Source organism: Lotus japonicus, chromosome 3 (genome assembly GCF_012489685.1).
Source record: "Lotus japonicus ecotype B-129 chromosome 3, LjGifu_v1.2".
Taxonomy (NCBI): domain Eukaryota; kingdom Viridiplantae; phylum Streptophyta; class Magnoliopsida; order Fabales; family Fabaceae; genus Lotus; species Lotus japonicus.
In genome coordinates this window covers 7,286,149-7,303,107 of record NC_080043.1, presented here as the reverse complement: position 1 = coordinate 7,303,107, position 16,959 = coordinate 7,286,149, and the positions used below count along the sequence as shown (strand labels likewise).

At 36.5% G+C, this 16,959-nt stretch overlaps 2 protein-coding genes across 7 annotated transcripts; one reads left to right on the top strand and one right to left on the bottom strand.

Moving 5' to 3' along the window:
- Positions 1–766: 766 nt before the first annotated feature.
- LOC130743121 (protein VASCULAR ASSOCIATED DEATH 1, chloroplastic) lies at positions 767–14,751 on the bottom strand. Of its 6 annotated transcripts, none has more exons than XM_057595235.1 (18): positions 14,369–14,751; positions 14,082–14,147; positions 13,193–13,243; positions 12,938–13,003; positions 12,303–12,398; positions 12,089–12,193; positions 11,279–11,379; positions 11,010–11,188; positions 5,863–5,903; positions 5,622–5,724; positions 5,359–5,445; positions 4,704–4,758; positions 3,824–3,890; positions 2,864–2,963; positions 2,054–2,115; positions 1,925–1,964; positions 1,561–1,817; positions 767–1,172 (listed from the first exon to the last, which is right to left on the bottom strand). In XM_057595235.1, exons 1-18 carry the CDS (start codon positions 14,513–14,515, stop codon positions 936–938), a joined length of 1,860 nt encoding a protein of 619 aa, XP_057451218.1. In that variant the 5' UTR covers positions 14,516–14,751; the 3' UTR covers positions 767–935. The 6 variants fall into 6 exon arrangements, with proteins under 6 accessions (XP_057451218.1, XP_057451219.1, XP_057451221.1 ...); XM_057595236.1 differs by having other exon boundaries at positions 767–1,169; positions 14,369–14,750; XM_057595238.1 differs by having other exon boundaries at positions 5,622–5,709; positions 14,369–14,750.
- On the top strand, positions 7,422–8,208 carry LOC130743123 (uncharacterized). Its single transcript, XM_057595241.1, has one exon. The coding sequence runs from the start codon at positions 7,507–7,509 to the stop codon at positions 7,879–7,881; it is 375 nt and encodes a 124-aa protein (XP_057451224.1). The 5' UTR covers positions 7,422–7,506; the 3' UTR covers positions 7,882–8,208.
- Positions 14,752–16,959: the final 2,208 nt, after the last annotated feature.

The following is a 16,959-nucleotide window of genomic DNA, read 5'->3' as shown; positions in this document are numbered from 1 at the left end:
TAAATTAAATTGATGTTTGAAGCAAAATATGCTCTGTTTTTCTTCATCCGAAAACAAGAAAAAATTGCTCGAACCCGTGTTCAGTCGTAGGTGCGTGAGGCCCAGCGAGTGTCGTGGTGTTTTTCGGAGGCTGGATGGGTGTGTTTGAAAGTTGATGGGAGCTCTAGGGGAAATCCAAGGCCAGCCGATTTTGGTGGACTAGTGCGGAATGACATGGGAGGGTTCATCGTTGGCTTCTCCGGGTCGGTGGGTTTTTATGAAATCTTGCAGGCTGAGCTCTTGGCTATTTTCCATGGTCTGCAAATCAGTTGGGAGAGAGGTTTCAAGCAGGTGGTGCTCTACTCTGATTCAATGCTTGCATTGGGTTTGGTTCGTGTGTCTTGGTCCCGGTTTCATTTGTATGTTGCATTGTTGCGTTCAATCCAGCTCTTGCTGCAGAAGCCTTGGCAAGTGGTTCTGAATCATATTCTCCGGGAGGGGAATGCCCTTAGCTAAGCAAGGGGTTACCCAGACTTCCTTCCCGCTGGTGCAGTTTTTGGATCCTCCTCTTGGCCTTGTTCCTCTCCTGGTGGATGATTATCGCGGTGTGCCTCACTTGAGGCTCTAGTTTTGGTTATGTTTTTTCATCTTTTTGCTGAAATGTGAGTTTGCTTTATGATGTAGTCATGAGTTTGACAACTTGCAATTTGTAATAATTGTTTATTATTGATTTTTTATTTCAATGCTGGCCCCTTGTACTTCATTATGTTTCCGGGACGCTGGCAGATGCTAAATCGTAAATTATTCTTTTATTGTGTAGAATATATACTACATAAAAAGAGAAGGAATTGGTTTACAAAATTAAATGTTGTCATATTTCAAAAATAAAATAAAAATGTTACATATCGCACATATACAAACAGATGCTATAGAGACACAATTAGCAATGGTGGTGGCTATTTCTGTTCTAGATCTTGTAGTTGCTTTTTCAAGAGCGCATGCTCATTCCGCATTCTTTCAAGTCTAGTCTCAACCATGTACATCTCATCTTTAAGGTGGTGAATTCTTTTCTCCATCCACGCTACGTCTGAAGCACTTCTAGACGCTCCATTTTCCATCCTATTCATAAAGTCTATAGGAGTGTTGACATGTACGTGTTGAGGTCTGGCCAATAGCACAAGTATGCTAAACTGCTGCAACAGAATGAAGGATTAGCAGTAGCTTAAATGTAAGTAGTTGACAAGAATACTTCAAATAAATCATTTAATACAAGGTTGAGATTCATCAAGATTATACATAATAAATTTGTAAAAAGCATAGGGCTGGAATAAATTTGTTTGTTTAGAAAGGAGACAAAAAAGAGTGCGCGCTATAACTTGAATAGTCGCACAGATGTGACTAAAATCACTAAATGCTAAGTGTAGCAGCTTTAGATGTCAGGAATTGCAACAATTTTTCGTAAACAATCTGATTTTGATGCTAGACACACAAGTACTGCTAGTCTTAAGTTCTCGAAAGAACTTAATGATTAATCCAGAAAGCAAGAAATGGCAGAAATCTGAACTGGTTTAAAGTACACACCTGCATGAAGAAAATCAGAGCGAAAATGGTAACAAGGAGCAGGGAAAGATTGCTCTGGCTTTTCAAAGATGACCTGAACTTTGTCGTTAATTCTTTGAACATAGATGGAACAACTGACGGGTCAACGACATTTGATTGAGCTTGTCTACTTGTGGGGTTACTTTGCTCCTGTGACCCTTCTGAAGATTCGCCAGTCTTGGCTTCTCTATCAAAATTCAATTTGCCGTTTGGAACTGCAGCAGCAATGAGACCATTTTCTGCCTCATGAAAAGTAAACTATGAGCCTTCAAAAACAGGACACTATCTAGAAAGCAAAGGTAACTTCAAAATTTAAGAAAATATAAAGAAATCACAAAAGCCAAACCTTGTTTTTCAAGGTTCTTCTGCTTCAACATCTCATGTGCCTGAAAGAAATAATGATATTTTCAACTGCAAATTGAAAAGAAAACTTGGAACAGCAGCTAAATGAAAATTTTATGATATACAAGAATACCATGTTGATCCAAGTCGCATAAGCCTCTCGGCATTCTTCAATTGTTGACTGTACTATTTTGCCTGCGATTGTTCACCCATTTTGAATCAAAGCAAGTTTTAGTACATGACAATGACCAACAAAAAAAAATAAAAACCAATGCAATTCAAACTCTATCTGTTAGAGAGAGAGAGAGAGAGAGAGAGAGAGAGCATTAGTATAAAACAACCTATTCGATTGAATTGTGCGATGTGCTAATATCATGCAAGCCAGAGATTAAAGATAGACTCAACTCTTCTAAGAGTACAGGGAGGTGTTATGGATTATTGACTGCTAAAAGCAAAGGGTGACTACTGTTAATGAATGTACGAGTGAAGACACTATATATCTGACTAATTGATTCATGAAAGTGATGTAAGTAGCAAACCACTTGATGAGGTTAAAATCAGAGTTACTTCAAATTTAAAATTTTAAAGTCCTAAACCATACAAGAGCAGAAATTGAGAGCACTAAAAAATGGAAATCTTTCTACTTTGTACTTTGTATTTAAATATGCTAAACAATACTACTAGAAATTTTGGTTTCAGTCAAGTGATCCTAACGATAAGTCTTTAACATATACAGGAGTTTCATGGCAAAAATTTGAGAAAACAAGCGGCTTCATCTGACAAAACCAACATAGACAATGAAAAGTGCATATAAAGCATAAAACTGAGTTATTGAAGTCATCAAATTATGAATCAAACATCGAAAATAATGCAAATACAAAGATACCATTTAAAATAAAAAACCAAGGGAATATTCACATGGGATACATTATTAAAAAAGTACCTTTCCACATAGTTTTCTTAGAAAATGCCACATTCACATATACCCGTAATATGCAGCATTCCTTTGGTTTGTCCATGTTTCTCTTTACACTCCACAATCCCTGAGAAATTTCAAAGGAACCATGCATAAGTTATTAAATGACAGATCACTGGGAAAGGAGAATTATCAATGAAATTATTAAAAACAGAGATAGAACCAACTGAAGATTGTTCCACATACAAAATAAAGCACAATGACAACCTGAGAGTCCCAAAATTTGGTAATTAAACTATTAGTCTTGTAAATTGGCTTTTCTCAGAAAACGAGAAGAAACCTTTTGTTAGTGCTTGTTTGATCAAATGGAATAGGAACATTAAATGCATACTGAGGTCTCTAGATATCTAGAGAATAAAGTCACAAAGTAAAATAAAATGCCAGAGATGATTGTGTAATATACACATTAGTTCAAATGCCTTCTAACATCAATCATACTCATTCTATCAGTTAACGCCTGTTGAAACGGAAAGTACTCTAAATCTATGCCAGCCAAATTCTTAGTCACTTTTTATGTTCAAAAATGACAAAATATTAACTCAAATCTAAATATAAACTTAAATTTACCTTGCTTGTGAGTGGTGTATACAGTATGAATTCTACAATGTATATAAAAAAATCCAGTGTCGCAGCCATCGCGCAATGCGCTATACAGCTATAGAAATTTTGCGGCCAGCTGCTATCCGGGATTGGCAACTATGATTAATTTAAACTTTTGAGTGGTTCTTTATGTGATGACTAACTTCTAGTCCTTTGTTTTTTGTTCATCTGTTAAGGAGGATATCTTGTCCTCAACCTCTCCTATAAAATTTTCTTCCCTCTAATATACTTTTCTCTCAAACAAAATGTAAAAATAGTAATATTTTCAATTTGAAAAAATTATACAGTTCAAAATTGCCAGTAAAACACATATTATGCATGCATTACCTCAACACGGAAATAATCTGCGTAAGGTACATCACTGATTTCTTGGGATGTCTCTACAACCAGGTGACTGCATAAGTAACAAATACAAGTGAAGATGATAACAGAAACAATAACCAACATTAATAACAAACAAATATGTAGTTAATGCAGTAACTTTATTCTTAGAACAAATTAGGAACATAAATTAGCACATGCGAATAGATAAAAGAATAAAAAAATAATAACATGCACATAAGAAGCAAAAGCAACCATTTTCTACTCTTTAACATAACATACAAAAAAGCAATAATCCTAAGTCCTAGTCACTATTGCTCAGCAGAGAAGAGAAAAATAATAGTAATACTACATAAACCTCCAAAAAGTTTCGAGTAATTAGTTAGTTTGAAACAAGAAAATTATTTAATTGACTGAGAATATTCCCTCTCTCCAGTTCCAGTACTAGTCTCACCTCCCAATTACTATGAGTTCTGGAGCCTTTAAAAAAAAAACTGAGTTCTTGAAAATAAAGCATCCCACACAATTCTATTTCTACCAACCGCATAGAATCTAACACCACAACCCTTTTATTTTAGGCTACACAATAACATAAAACAGCTCCAGAGACAATTTCTTCAAACTTATCTCACAATCATGCATCATTTGTCTTAATTTCACAGCTTCTCCCATTTCAAGGCTATGGAGCCGAAACAGGAAAGTATGTTATACTATATTATGCTGTTCAACCCACCCCACCACACCCCTAACTACAAGGCATATCAATCCATATAATAATCCTCAGTTTAGCATCTTATCTGTTGAACGAAAATTGGTTTGAGGTAGAGCAGAAGATGAATTCATTTAAAACATAAATAGACTGATAGACAGAGTTCACAGCAAAAACCTGTTTCTGTAAACTCGAAATTTCTGGACCTCACGGCAACAACCAAATTTTGCTCCTGAAAAGGAAATGCAATCATGTCTACTGGTGGATAGGGACCCAAAAATTCAGAAAATTTATTGAAACTATCTGAGGAAAAAGTTTTTAATGGCCAAAATATGATGTAGGAGTATGGCCCCATACTCTTAACTCTTTGTAATGAAGAAGTATGTAGGAAAATAGACTTGCTAGCTTTTACACATAGTTTCATTGTTCATCAACTAGTCAACTAAGCACGGATCTGTATGCGTCCAATTCACTCTTAGGTCCACTTTCGCACTGTTTTATCATGAGTGTGAGCTTCTAGAGTTTTTTGTTTGTAGTACTTTTATTCTCTAGTATATCCATTATTATGAGCATACTACAAACTTTAGACATGTAATGTTGATCTTACTTCTACAAAAAGTTTCATAATTCATGAATCTTAGACGTTTTATGTCATTATAAATTAGTTTATATATTGGCCATTCACTTTGGTTCCCTCAAAATTGTAGTTTAAAAACACTGCTATTCAGTAATCATTAACCTGTCCATAACAGAGGGATATCAAAACTAAGCTTAAGAAAGAACAAGAAACTATACAGTGAACATGCAAAAAATGAAAGCAGCAGAAGCATACCAAGATAAATTTTTATTGGATGTTGAAATGACAGTTCGCGAGCATACCCAAATTTCTCCTGAGGATACCATGAAGCACACTTGAAGTCTGGAAGCACAGAAAAAATAAAACAAAATCATTATGATCAAAACAATAAAGGATGGAGAAAGTATTTGCTATCTTTTTTCCTTCTGAAATATCACGATAGACAAGACAATTAGGTAAGAAGAACAAAAGTAGAAAAAAAAATGACAAATGGCATGCAAAGGTTTAAAGCAGGTTACCTTTATCACCACATCTTTTATGAAAAGACCCATGAAAATTTACAGCATCATCTGAGAAAAAGTACCTAAAGAAGGCTTCAACCTCTATCTGCATTTTGTAAATCTAAAATTTTAAGAAAATTACTGATAAATTTGGAAATTAATATTTATCAAATTAACTAGGGAAAAGTTGAAAGCAGAAACAGAAAAAAGATTTCATTCACCGAAAAAAAGAGATAAAAAATTTCAAGTAAGATAATACCGGAAACGTTGATTCTGCAACACATGTATAAGCTTCTGCGGCTGCATATAAGAAAATAAGCTCATCATCAGAATATTTGCACGCTTAAGCTGAACTAATAGCACTGTGTTGCAAGATGAATATGATGGAGATTGTTGATTATTTGATTTGTCGTATAGTTTCCTTCTTTAGCATATCCCAAACCCAAAAAGATTAGGATTTAATTTAGGGATTTCCTTTATTATGTATATAAATATTGTATAAACCCTATTGAAGTAGTATAAAAACATATTTCCTGGTCTGTTTTCCCTTCAATTTGGCACCAGATCCTTGTAGGGTCCTTTTAGGCCTAACCCAAATTCTAAGAGAGAGAGAGAGAGAGATAAGTTTGATCTGAATGGAACAGAATTGAATTATTAACTGTGATTACAAGAGTACATCTTTTATATAAGGAGCTACATAAGTTAGCTTACAGTGGAAGATACTAATTAGTAATTACTCAAACTGATGCAGGAGCAAATTAATTATGAATTTATTATTTTTAGTATTTTTAAATATATTTAGGATCATTCCGAATCTATTCTGTTTTTAATTAAGTTTAGGATCAATTTGTTAGGATTTGTTATTTTTAATTACTTTCTAATTGAGTTTAGGATCTTTTAGTTAGGATTTTCATTATTTTTAGTTTCATTAGGGTTTTCCTATTTCTCTATTTAAGCACGTGTAAGGCAATAGCCTATTCAGTTTATTATTGATGATCAAATTTGAGATTTTTCTCTCTTTACTGGTGGATTCCAGAGTTATCTTTTTAGGGTTCAGTGCTTGCTAACCCTTACTTTCTGGTGGATTCCAGAAACAGAAACCTTTTCTTTTAGGATTTGCGCTTGCAATCCTAGTACGACTTCCGCTGTATCAAGTGGCATCAGAGCAGGCTTTCTCCTGTCTCTTTTCTTTGCTTGATCAACCATGGAAGATCAACCAATGACCAAAGCAGACCTGAAGGATGTTACCGTGGCTCTTACCGCGGCCCTAACTGCTATTACGCAACATATGACACAACAGATGATACAACATATGGCGACGTTCACGGCGGCTTTAACGACGCAGATCAACAATACCAACAACGGTAACCGGCGACGAGACAGGAGAGGGAACCCACATAGGTTTCCGCGCGACAACAACAACAATCGTTCCGCTATATCTTTACCTTCCCAATCTTTGCATTTACCATCCGTATCTCATCCTTATTACCAAGTTCAGTACCCAACCTCTAAAACCACCGAAACTCCACACCCCCAACCTGCTGCTCCAAACCTTATCAATCCTTACCCCAACATATCACCGATTGCAGGTCCAATTTCCTTACCATTACCCCTACCAAAACCTACTTCAAATTCATGTCCCTCTACAAGACCTATGTACGCAACTTCTTCGGAATCTGATTCTCAAATTTCATTTGCGCCATCCTCCGTTGTTGGCCTGGAAGATGAGGCAAAAACGTTGATGGATGATTTGTGCAGCGAGAGCACACCAACACCAACACACAGTTCTCTTTTATATGGATCTGATGACATCTTAGAGGTTGTTCCCCATGTTATATCTGAGCCAGACACCTCTGTCAATTTGGGCATCGAGGCAGTGTTCACACCTTACAATCTAACACTTATGGTTGTGCCTCAGGTTCGATATGTCCTTGTTCCCAAGTTTGCACCCCATTTGTTTGGTAATATGCCTGAGAAAAAGGAGCTGCAATCCAACTTGTCTAACTCGCAATTCAGACAATTTATTCCATGCCACTGGAAGTTGTTTCAATCACGGCTAGTTCATCCAGAAATCACACTCCTTCAATTTCATGGTATTTGGCGAAAACAATTTGATCCTGGCATCAACAAGATGGATGCTAGTGTTTCTAAACAGGAGTCTCCACACTCTTTTCCATGTGCTTTTATTAGATATTCAACACTTACTCTCCTTGGTTTAATTTGGAAGCCTTTTGATCCTGGTATTTTGAGGCAACTGAAGTCCTTTATCGTGATGTGAACTCGAGGTCGAGTTCTTTACAAGAAGAGGAGACTGATGTAGGAGCTTTTTAAGATAATTTTAGTATTTTAGTAATTTTACTTATTTGTAATTATGATCTTTTAGGATCTTAATTATTTTTTTTAAGAACTTATTTATTTTCAATTAGGATCTTTTATTTTCAATTAGGATCTTTTAGGATATTATTTATTTTTCTATTAAGATATTTTCTTTTCCTATTTAAGCACTTGTAAGGCATAACCTATGGAGTTTTGATTGATAATAAAATTTAAGAGTTTTCTCTTCTTCTCTGGTGGATTCCAGTGTATTTTCTAGGGTACACATCTGCCTCATGCATCTTCCTTGGTTTCACGGCGGCTTTAACGGCGCAGATCAACAATACCAACAACGGTAACCGGCGACGAGACAGGAGAGGGAAACCACATAGGTTTCCGCGCGACAACAACAACAATCGTTCCGCTATATCTTTACCTTCCCAATCTTTGCATTCACCATCCGTATCTCATCCTTATTACCAAGTTCAGTACCCAACCTCTAAAACCACCGAAACTCCACACCCCCAACCTGCTACATCCAACCTTATCAATCCTTACCCCAACATATCACCGACTGCAAATCCAATTTCCTTGCCACAACCCCTACCAAAACCTATTTCAAATTCATGTCCATCTGCAAGACCTATGTACGCAACTTCTTCGGAATCAGATTCTCAAATTTCATTTGCGCCATCCTCTATTGTTGACATGGAAGATGAGGCAAAAATGTTGGTGGATGATTTGGTACCATCTGCGCAGAAACCAAGGGAAGTAGACGTTACAAAAGATGAAAACTTTGGCCACATGAAGTCCTCAGAGTTTCTTACAGTCAAATCTTCAACTCCGCTTCCTACAGGAGTACAAAGCATTATCCCCTATAATTCAAAAGCCCCCAATGTTATTTTGGAGAAACTGGAGAGGTTAGAATTGCTTAAAGATAGTGATGGTGCTCATGAGATATTTGTTGAAGGAGATGATGAAAAAATAGTTCGAAGTTGTAGTAATGGTGTTGTTCGTTTGGTTGGTTTGCATATTGAAGCCTTTTATTTAGAAGAGAACTTGTGGTCAAGTTCTTTGGAAGAAGAGGAGAATGTAAAGACATCAGAGGCACTTGGTTGTGACGCATTCATGCGGACATCAGATAGTTCTACACAAATTTGGGTATTTGACCCTGGCATTCTTAATGTCGTTCATGAGTTCCGAACAGAGGCCTCCTTTGTTTTTTTTTGTTACGTTAGAACTCGGGGTCGAGTTCTTCACAAGAAGAGGAGCCTGATGCAGGAGCAAATTAATTATGAATTTATTATTTTTAGTATTTTTAAATATATTTAGGATCATTCCGAATCTATTCTGTTTTTAATTAAGTTTAGGATCAATTTGTTAGGATTTGTTATTTTTAATTACTTTCTAATTGAGTTTAGGATCTTTTAGTTAGGATTTTCATTATTTTTAGTTTCATTAGGGTTTTCCTATTTCTCTATTTAAGCACGTGTAAGGCAATAGCCTATTCAGTTTATTATTGATGATCAAATTTGAGATTTTTCTCTCTTTACTGGTGGATTCCAGAGTTATCTTTTTAGGGTTCAGTGCTTGCTAACCCTTACTTTCTGGTGGATTCCAGAAACAGAAACCTTTTCTTTTAGGATTTGCGCTTGCAATCCTAGTACGACTTCCGCTGCATCACAAACTAACTTGTACAGCGGTCATAAGTCATAACAGAAACAGTTGCCTTGTAAGGGAGAATGCTAGGATCTCATACACTCAAGTATTCAGTACTCTCGTCCACTAACATACTCTAATAAGGGCTCTGTTAGAAATATGATATAAAACCATACATATGTCTTCGCCCAACACCTTAAGCTTTTGGGATAGTTGGTTAATGACATAGTATCAGAGCACCTGTGATCTAGAGTTCGATCCTTGTTGCCCCATAATTCTAATAAAAGATTAAATCCAGCACAAGGTAGGTGGACCTATGCATTGACCATGCTTCAGGTCTAATGGGCTCTTACATAAGGGAGCGTGTTAAAAATATATAAAATCATTCATGTGTCTTCATCTAACAACTTAAGCTTTTGGGATAGTTGGCTCATCATACACTCCAAGCTGCTTTAGACCAAAGGAAGCATTGAGAGACAATCAAGAAAATATTGAATATGTTGGCCTGGCTTGGCCGAGTTGCTTAGCAAGTGGTTGGGGAGTGTATCCTCTTCAGGTTTAAAATAACAGAAGGGCTCTAAGACTCATCGTATGACTCTAAAAACCCAATGACCACGGGTACACATCTGCCTCATGCATCTTCTTTAGGCTGAATTTGATATATTCTACCCCTAACAAGCAAACCAGTGTCTCTGTCCACCAAATAGGCGTATGGATTGGCAGCCTTGCCTATACAGCTGCAGAGGTTCTCTGGGTTAAGTCTGTCCTAGCTAAGTTAAAAGTACCTTTCTCCACAGCTTAAATTTTCTGTGACAATCTCAGCAAAGTCTCTTTGTCACATAATCAGGTCCTCCATGAGCAAAGAACATGGAATTGGACATCTTTTTTACCAGGGAAAAAGTTCTTAACAATAGCCTAGTGGTGCAGCACATCCCCTCACTTGACCAATGTACAGACATATTCACCAAAGCTTTATCACCATTGCGGTTCTCCACACTAAGAGAAATGCTCAATGTGGTTTACACTTTCTGACAGGCTCATCCACCTTGAGCTTGCAGGGGGCTGTTAGAGTATACTGAGTATGAGCATGGTATAAGCATTCTGGTTGTAGACAATTATCATAGCCCTGCTGTACTGTAGTCTAGCATATATGATTTGGTTATAGTGGTTAGTTATAGGCAGTTACAATATTGTTTTCTGAACAGCACTAGTAACAGCTTTCAGTTAGTCATGCTAGTCTTGTCATACTGCTATAAATATAGCAACCCTTGTACCCTAACAGCATCAATGGATTCTGATTCTGAGATTCCTCTCCAAAGTTTCCTCTCATTTTCTCACACTTTCTATCAGTTTATTCACAACACCTAGAACTTCACACTTTCTATTAGTATGAATCCAAAATATATTTAGTTAGAGGTATATTCCCAAACTCACTTGTTGGAGCATCAATATCCTCCTCATTCCAGTTCCGACTCATGCTTGGGGAATCATTGTTCAATTCAGGTACAGCAACCTGTTTAACACTGGATTGTTTCTTTGGAACCGTCACTAATACAGGGTCCTCTCCAATGGATGGAAGCCCCAAGTCTTTGCACCTGGAAGTATCTGTGCTCCTGATTTTCACACACAAAAGTAAAGCCTAAATGAGTTGCGCAGATAATGATTGTGTACTAAAGAAGCAGATATTATGATAATAGACATACGGGTCTGTAGAAAGTGACTCGTTGTCAAGTGTATTGGAACTTTTGACAGTTTCAACAGTTATAAATCCATTCTCTTGGCTGCTGGACTCAGATATTGTTTCCTGAAGTAAAATAAAGATATAAGGGGAATGGTGCAACTCATCCAACTTTGACCAATTAACTGGCATACTAACATCTTATCACAGACACGTAATTCAATTTTACAAAAGCCTGAATACTGAAATCATAGCAAAAATCGAACAATCTCATACAAGTGAAAAAGGGTATGCACTCTAAGAAAGGCAACAACATGTTCTCAAGAAGAAAAGAACAATGAAAGGCATTGTGAAATGCAATTGTCTGTGTTACTACTTTAGTTTGTCAATTACTGATTGCAATGCAATTTTGTCCAACGTGTGATGACAAAAAAACCTACACCTAAAAACAAGCCCAGATAATCTAGAAGACCTGAAAAGGATCCTTTAAATGAAAAGGTACAAAAAAAACTCCAAATTCAATCTCATCAACCAGAGATTTATCTACAACTAAAAGGCTTGCACTGCAAGAGTTCATCCTAAATATGTCTTGTCTGGAGTCATAAACGATCCTGGTATAACTCAATGATTAGACTTCTCCACAGCTTCCTCACTAATTCTCAAACTAGCCTTGCTATTTAACCTAATCTTCATTAACAGAATAATAGTATAGGGGCACCACTCTTACCTAGAACCGACCACACTGCCCAATTACAAATTTATACCGTTATATACTACCAAAATTTAGAAAATGATAAAACAATTACTATCCAGACAGAGTTCTTCAGTAAAACACCTGCTGTTCTGTAATTGCACTAGCATCATTGCCCTGCCGCAACCATCCATCGTTAATAATATTGAAAGCTTCATCACGTGATAGGAAGGATGCAAAGAAGTGCTGCTGCATAAATACGCGGATTAAGACATTGGAGAAACAGGTGCAAAAAAAATATTCATCAGTATACATTGAAACACAACAAAGCATAAATATTATTCCATGTCTAGCACACCTTCCTGCTTCCAGCAAGAATTTCAATGGCATTGGGAAAGAGCCCAGCTGTCTTTGCCCTCCGTATACCCGTGACTTCGGGGAATGGGATTATTCTCTGAAATATATAATTGACAATTCTGAGGTGCAGCACGAATTTAAATTAAACTAAAACCACTTGCTAAAAAATCGTGATTATTACAGAAATAAGGACATGATGCTCCTTTCACATAAAAATTAATATTTAAGGCATCTACCAATATTCCAGCCTTTCAGATAACCTCTAGTACCACTGAGAAAAATAGTTTTGACACCACAAAAATGAGTAGATAAGTTTTTTCATGAATCTTAATGACTATGATAGAAAGTGATAAATCTGTGGAAATAAGTTAAAGAATAAAACCAAATCCTGCCACAGTTTCAACTTCAGAAATTTGAATAATTATTCTCTAATATCTATGTCTAAAATTTATTTATTCAAATATAAAATAAAATATCAATATAGATTTTCATTTTCATTTTAAATATATAAAAAAAATATTCCCATGCAATGCACGGCCTGAAATACTAGTTAAAGGTAAACATAAATGTATTTCCAGCCATAAAGAGTTTCCAAGAGTAAGTTTAAATGATAAACTATTCTATGAAGCAACTCACCTTGGTCTCAAATCCAAAGATGTTCGAGTAGAAACAAATAAAGTTGACAAAGACGTACAAATGACCCTATAACAAAAAACAAATAAACCATAAGGAAAGCAAATGAAAAGTGGTAGATGATAAAGCAAGTTATGCATTTTAACTTGCTCTTATTTTAAGGTAAAATGCGGTAGCAGTCGTCAAATTGAAACTATGTTGGAACATAAAGAGTTAAGATTACTATCATTTAACAATAAATTATGAGCATAATACTACCTGAATAAGTATGTTTTCCTGGATGGCACAATTAAAATCTTCAATAAGGACCTAAGGAAAAGGATAGCAAAAAGAAATGTTATCCAATTATTGTAAAAGAAAATGGGAATCAAACAGAAGTTCTGAAGTATATGACTCTAAAAAACTACAAATATGCACATTTTTAAGAATAACTTTCACAATATTAATGTGGTGCATCTAAACTTATTGCAAGAATAAGATTTGCTTAAATAGTGTACGGTAAAATCATTTCAAGGTGTCAAATTACCCAAAATAATTTCACCCTACTTTGGTATGTGCAAAGATGCCCCTTTTGTTTCCTAAAATAATTGCAAGCTATTCTAAAATCGAAAGCTAGAGAAAAACCTAGGATAGTTTTACTGCATTTGTTATTCTTATACTAGTACCTCATGCACACACTCGTAACCTTTGAATTCCTTCCCCACATGACCTTGTAAATCTTCGTAGGAAAATCTTTTCTCCTAATGGTACCTTATAAACAAATTTCAAGTGCTCCAGCTCCAAGAGGACTTAATACTCAGCACTCCTTTATAAAACTAGTATTTAGTGGCAGTTTTTTTCTACTTTAAATTCTAAAAAGAATGAAGAGTATGAAGAACTAACCATACACGGGATAGGTATCATCATTTTAAGTAAAGGAGTATGTACTCTTGGAGGACCTAGATTCCCATAACTACCTAGCGATCCTCTTCTAACGCTACTTATGATGCTTAAGCACTAATAACATTAAAATTTGTCCTGATTCGCTATAATTCTATCACTAAGCCTTTTGATAACTATTCTATCTATTATATGATGAAAATCAGTAAACCAATAAAACAACCATGAAGACATTATAATATCAATCTTGAAGGTAGAAATCACTCACTTCCTCCGGTGGAAGACGAAACAATTGACGATACTCTTCGCTCTTCAATGCATCTGGAGACAGAAACTAAAAGGAAAAAAAAAAGTTACAAAAATTATACAGCCTTATCATCATTAACATGCTGAACTTCAACAACAACTTTCAATCAAATCAATTACGAATTTCAGATAAATATATCAAAAACTAGAAGATTCCAGAGCTCAGTAAGATAGCAAAGGCATGCAATTAGGTTTTACTGAATCGCAAATGCACGAAGCAGCGAGAGTACGGAAGAGCAAGCAAGGTACCTGAATTTCAGTATCTGCGATATGATTGGGCGAGGAATTGGAGGAATCGCTCCGATCAACAGTGGAGGACGAGGAAGGATCCGTTGGCTGCTGCTGCGGCGGTGGTGGTTCGTCGTTTCCGGCGGTGGCGACAGCCGTGGAAGCCATGGAAGAGAGGGAGAGAAGAATGGTAGATCTGAGAGTTTTGAGTGGAATGAGATGAGGCGAACGGTGGTTGAGGGTTTTACGGGTTTACGTAACGGCAACGGAAGGAAAGAAGCGTTGTTATATAGTACTCTCAGTGTTGTCGTTTATTATTGAAATTGGAGTCAACGTCGGTAGCTCATGGCCGTGGCTGGCTGCTACCGCTGATAGGAACAGAGTCTTTCATGGTTGACTACCTCATCCACATCACTTTTTTTTTAATAATAATCGTCGACATCACTTTGTTTTTTTTTTTTTTTTTTGACAGGGGTCGACATCACTTTGTTGCTTCTTTTATTTTGAGTAAAATACATTTTTAATTTTAAAAACTGATATCGAGATTTTTTTTTAAAAAACAAACAAGTTTTTTAATTTTCAGTTTTTAAAAATTGTAATCAAGCATACCAAAAATAATTTTTGGGTCTCTATGACCTGAGCCATTGCGTAGCTCTTTCAATTGTCGAAATTTTGGCGCCGGTTTCGTGTCATTCTGAGTTCTGTAGCTCGAGTTATGCTCGTTTTAGCGAACGAAGTCTCTGTTGTCAATTTGTGCCTAAATAGGAACTCTGAAGCTTTAGAGGCTTTCTTTACGATTTCGATTAGTATTAGTAGATCGTGTTGCTCCTAGTGAAGCTTGTGTTGATGATTGTGTTTTCTTTGTTCTAGGTTCGCAATTTCCATGCCCAACTTCTACTCACGAAGGTAAGGGTAACTCAGTTTTAGAGCGTCTTTGAGTCTTGCATGCTTTTATCGCACTGCCTGTGTTTGAGATGAAGATGTTTATATTGATTGGCAGATGATTATGATTATTATGCTGAATTTGGAAAATGTTTTCTGAGAGGCTTCGGCCGTTTACTGGTTTCTGTCGTTACTGCTTCCTAGTGGATGGAACATGTGGTTACTTTGGATTGGTCCTTGGGTGGGCTTTGTTATTGTCTGACTTGGCATATAGGGCTTGAGTCAAGTGGTGATGAGGAGGTGTGTCCTATCATTGTCCCATCTTGCGAGGTGCTAAGTGGCGATCAGGAGGTGTGTCCTATGATTGTCCCGTCTTGTGTGACGTTAAGTGGCGATTAGGAGGTGTGTCCTATGATTGTCCCGTCATGTATGACGTTATAAGTGGCGATGAGGAGGTGTGTCCTATCATTGTCCCGTCTTGAGAGACGATATTGATCGATCCATTTTGTTAGCAACATATAGTTGCATTATAGGGAACTAACACCTGACCCTATGTTGTTGGATTTTCGTGTTGGTTTATTGATATCTGATTTGATGTTACATTGTTGAGGTTATTATTATCTGAGTCCGATTTATGTTTAAGTTGTTGATATATGAGTTGAGTTATGTTGCTAGTTATTTACCATGCCAGGTAATTAAATTCGAACAGCATGATTTTTCTCTTTTATACATGGTAATTGCATGGAGTTAACCCTTTCTATTTGCTACTTGTTGTTTGGGCGCTTAACGCTATTAGGCGATGGAGATCCTTCCGCCGAGGCATAGCTACTCGAGTTGGAGATCGAGTTGTAAGCGGTGGAGTAGAGGTATGAGAAGCAGCTTTGCTTCTCTTCTTGTGGATTATGTTGGAGTCTCTTTTACTTTATGAGAACTCTGTTATTAAAGTCTTGCTTCCGCCACTGTTAAAGTGCGCATGTTTATTCTGAACCTTACTTATGGTATTGTAAACTATTATTACTGTATATCGGGAAACAAGTTATCTAAATAAAGTTATGGTATGTTTCCAACCTTTTAGCCGAAGTGTTTAGTTGTTTTACAGAAAAAAAATTCCCTTGGTTTTTAGGGATTGCAGATTGGTCCTTAGACTTTGTTAGGTTACTAATGTGACTCCTCAGTTGAGAAATTGGGGTGTTACATAAAGCTTCAGAGTTCCTCTTAAGGCACGAATTGACAACAGAACTTCGTTCGCTAAAACGAGCATAACTCGAGCTACAGAACTCGGAATGACACGAAACCGGCTCCAAAATTTCGAAAATTGAAAGAGCTACGCAATGGATCAGGTCATAGAGACCCAAAAATTATTTTTGGACACGGTACCCAAGCAAATAGGTTTCGGCCACTATGGAAAATAGGGTTTCCAAACTTTTTCTTCGATCTAAATCAATTCATAGGTATTCTTAGGCGATATCTAGGCCAGGGAAACTCTCAGAAAAATTATCGGGTCGAAAATTGTCGCAGGGGTATTTTGGTCAATATTTTTAGCTCGGAAACTCAAAATCAGTATTTCGAAAAACAAATTAGATGGGGTCGATACCAACGACGATTATGACGACTAATCCTACTAACGCTAAGCTCAGTCGAGAGTTTTTGATTCAAAAAGTGGAACCTTTGTCAGAAATGAGTATTTTGAGCAGAATCGAAACTCAGCGGCCTTTCGGCAACATTCGGCA

What these genes read in the sequence shown, in the direction of transcription:
- LOC130743123 (XM_057595241.1), top strand. Translation starts at nt 7,507, where the DNA reads ATGGTTGTGCCTCAGGTTCGATATGTCCTTGTTCCCAAGTTTGCACCC.
- LOC130743121 (XM_057595235.1), bottom strand. Translation starts at nt 14,515, where the DNA reads ATGGCTTCCACGGCTGTCGCCACCGCCGGAAACGACGAACCACCACCG. An exon ending in TTCGTCTTCCACCGGAGGAA is followed by an intron (nt 13,244 to 14,081) that starts GTGAGTGATTTC and finishes CCTTTTCCTTAG; the next exon opens with GTCCTTATTGAAGATTTTAA. An exon ending in TAAAAGATGTGGTGATAAAG is followed by an intron (nt 5,446 to 5,621) that starts GTAACCTGCTTT and finishes CTGTGCTTCCAG; the next exon opens with ACTTCAAGTGTGCTTCATGG.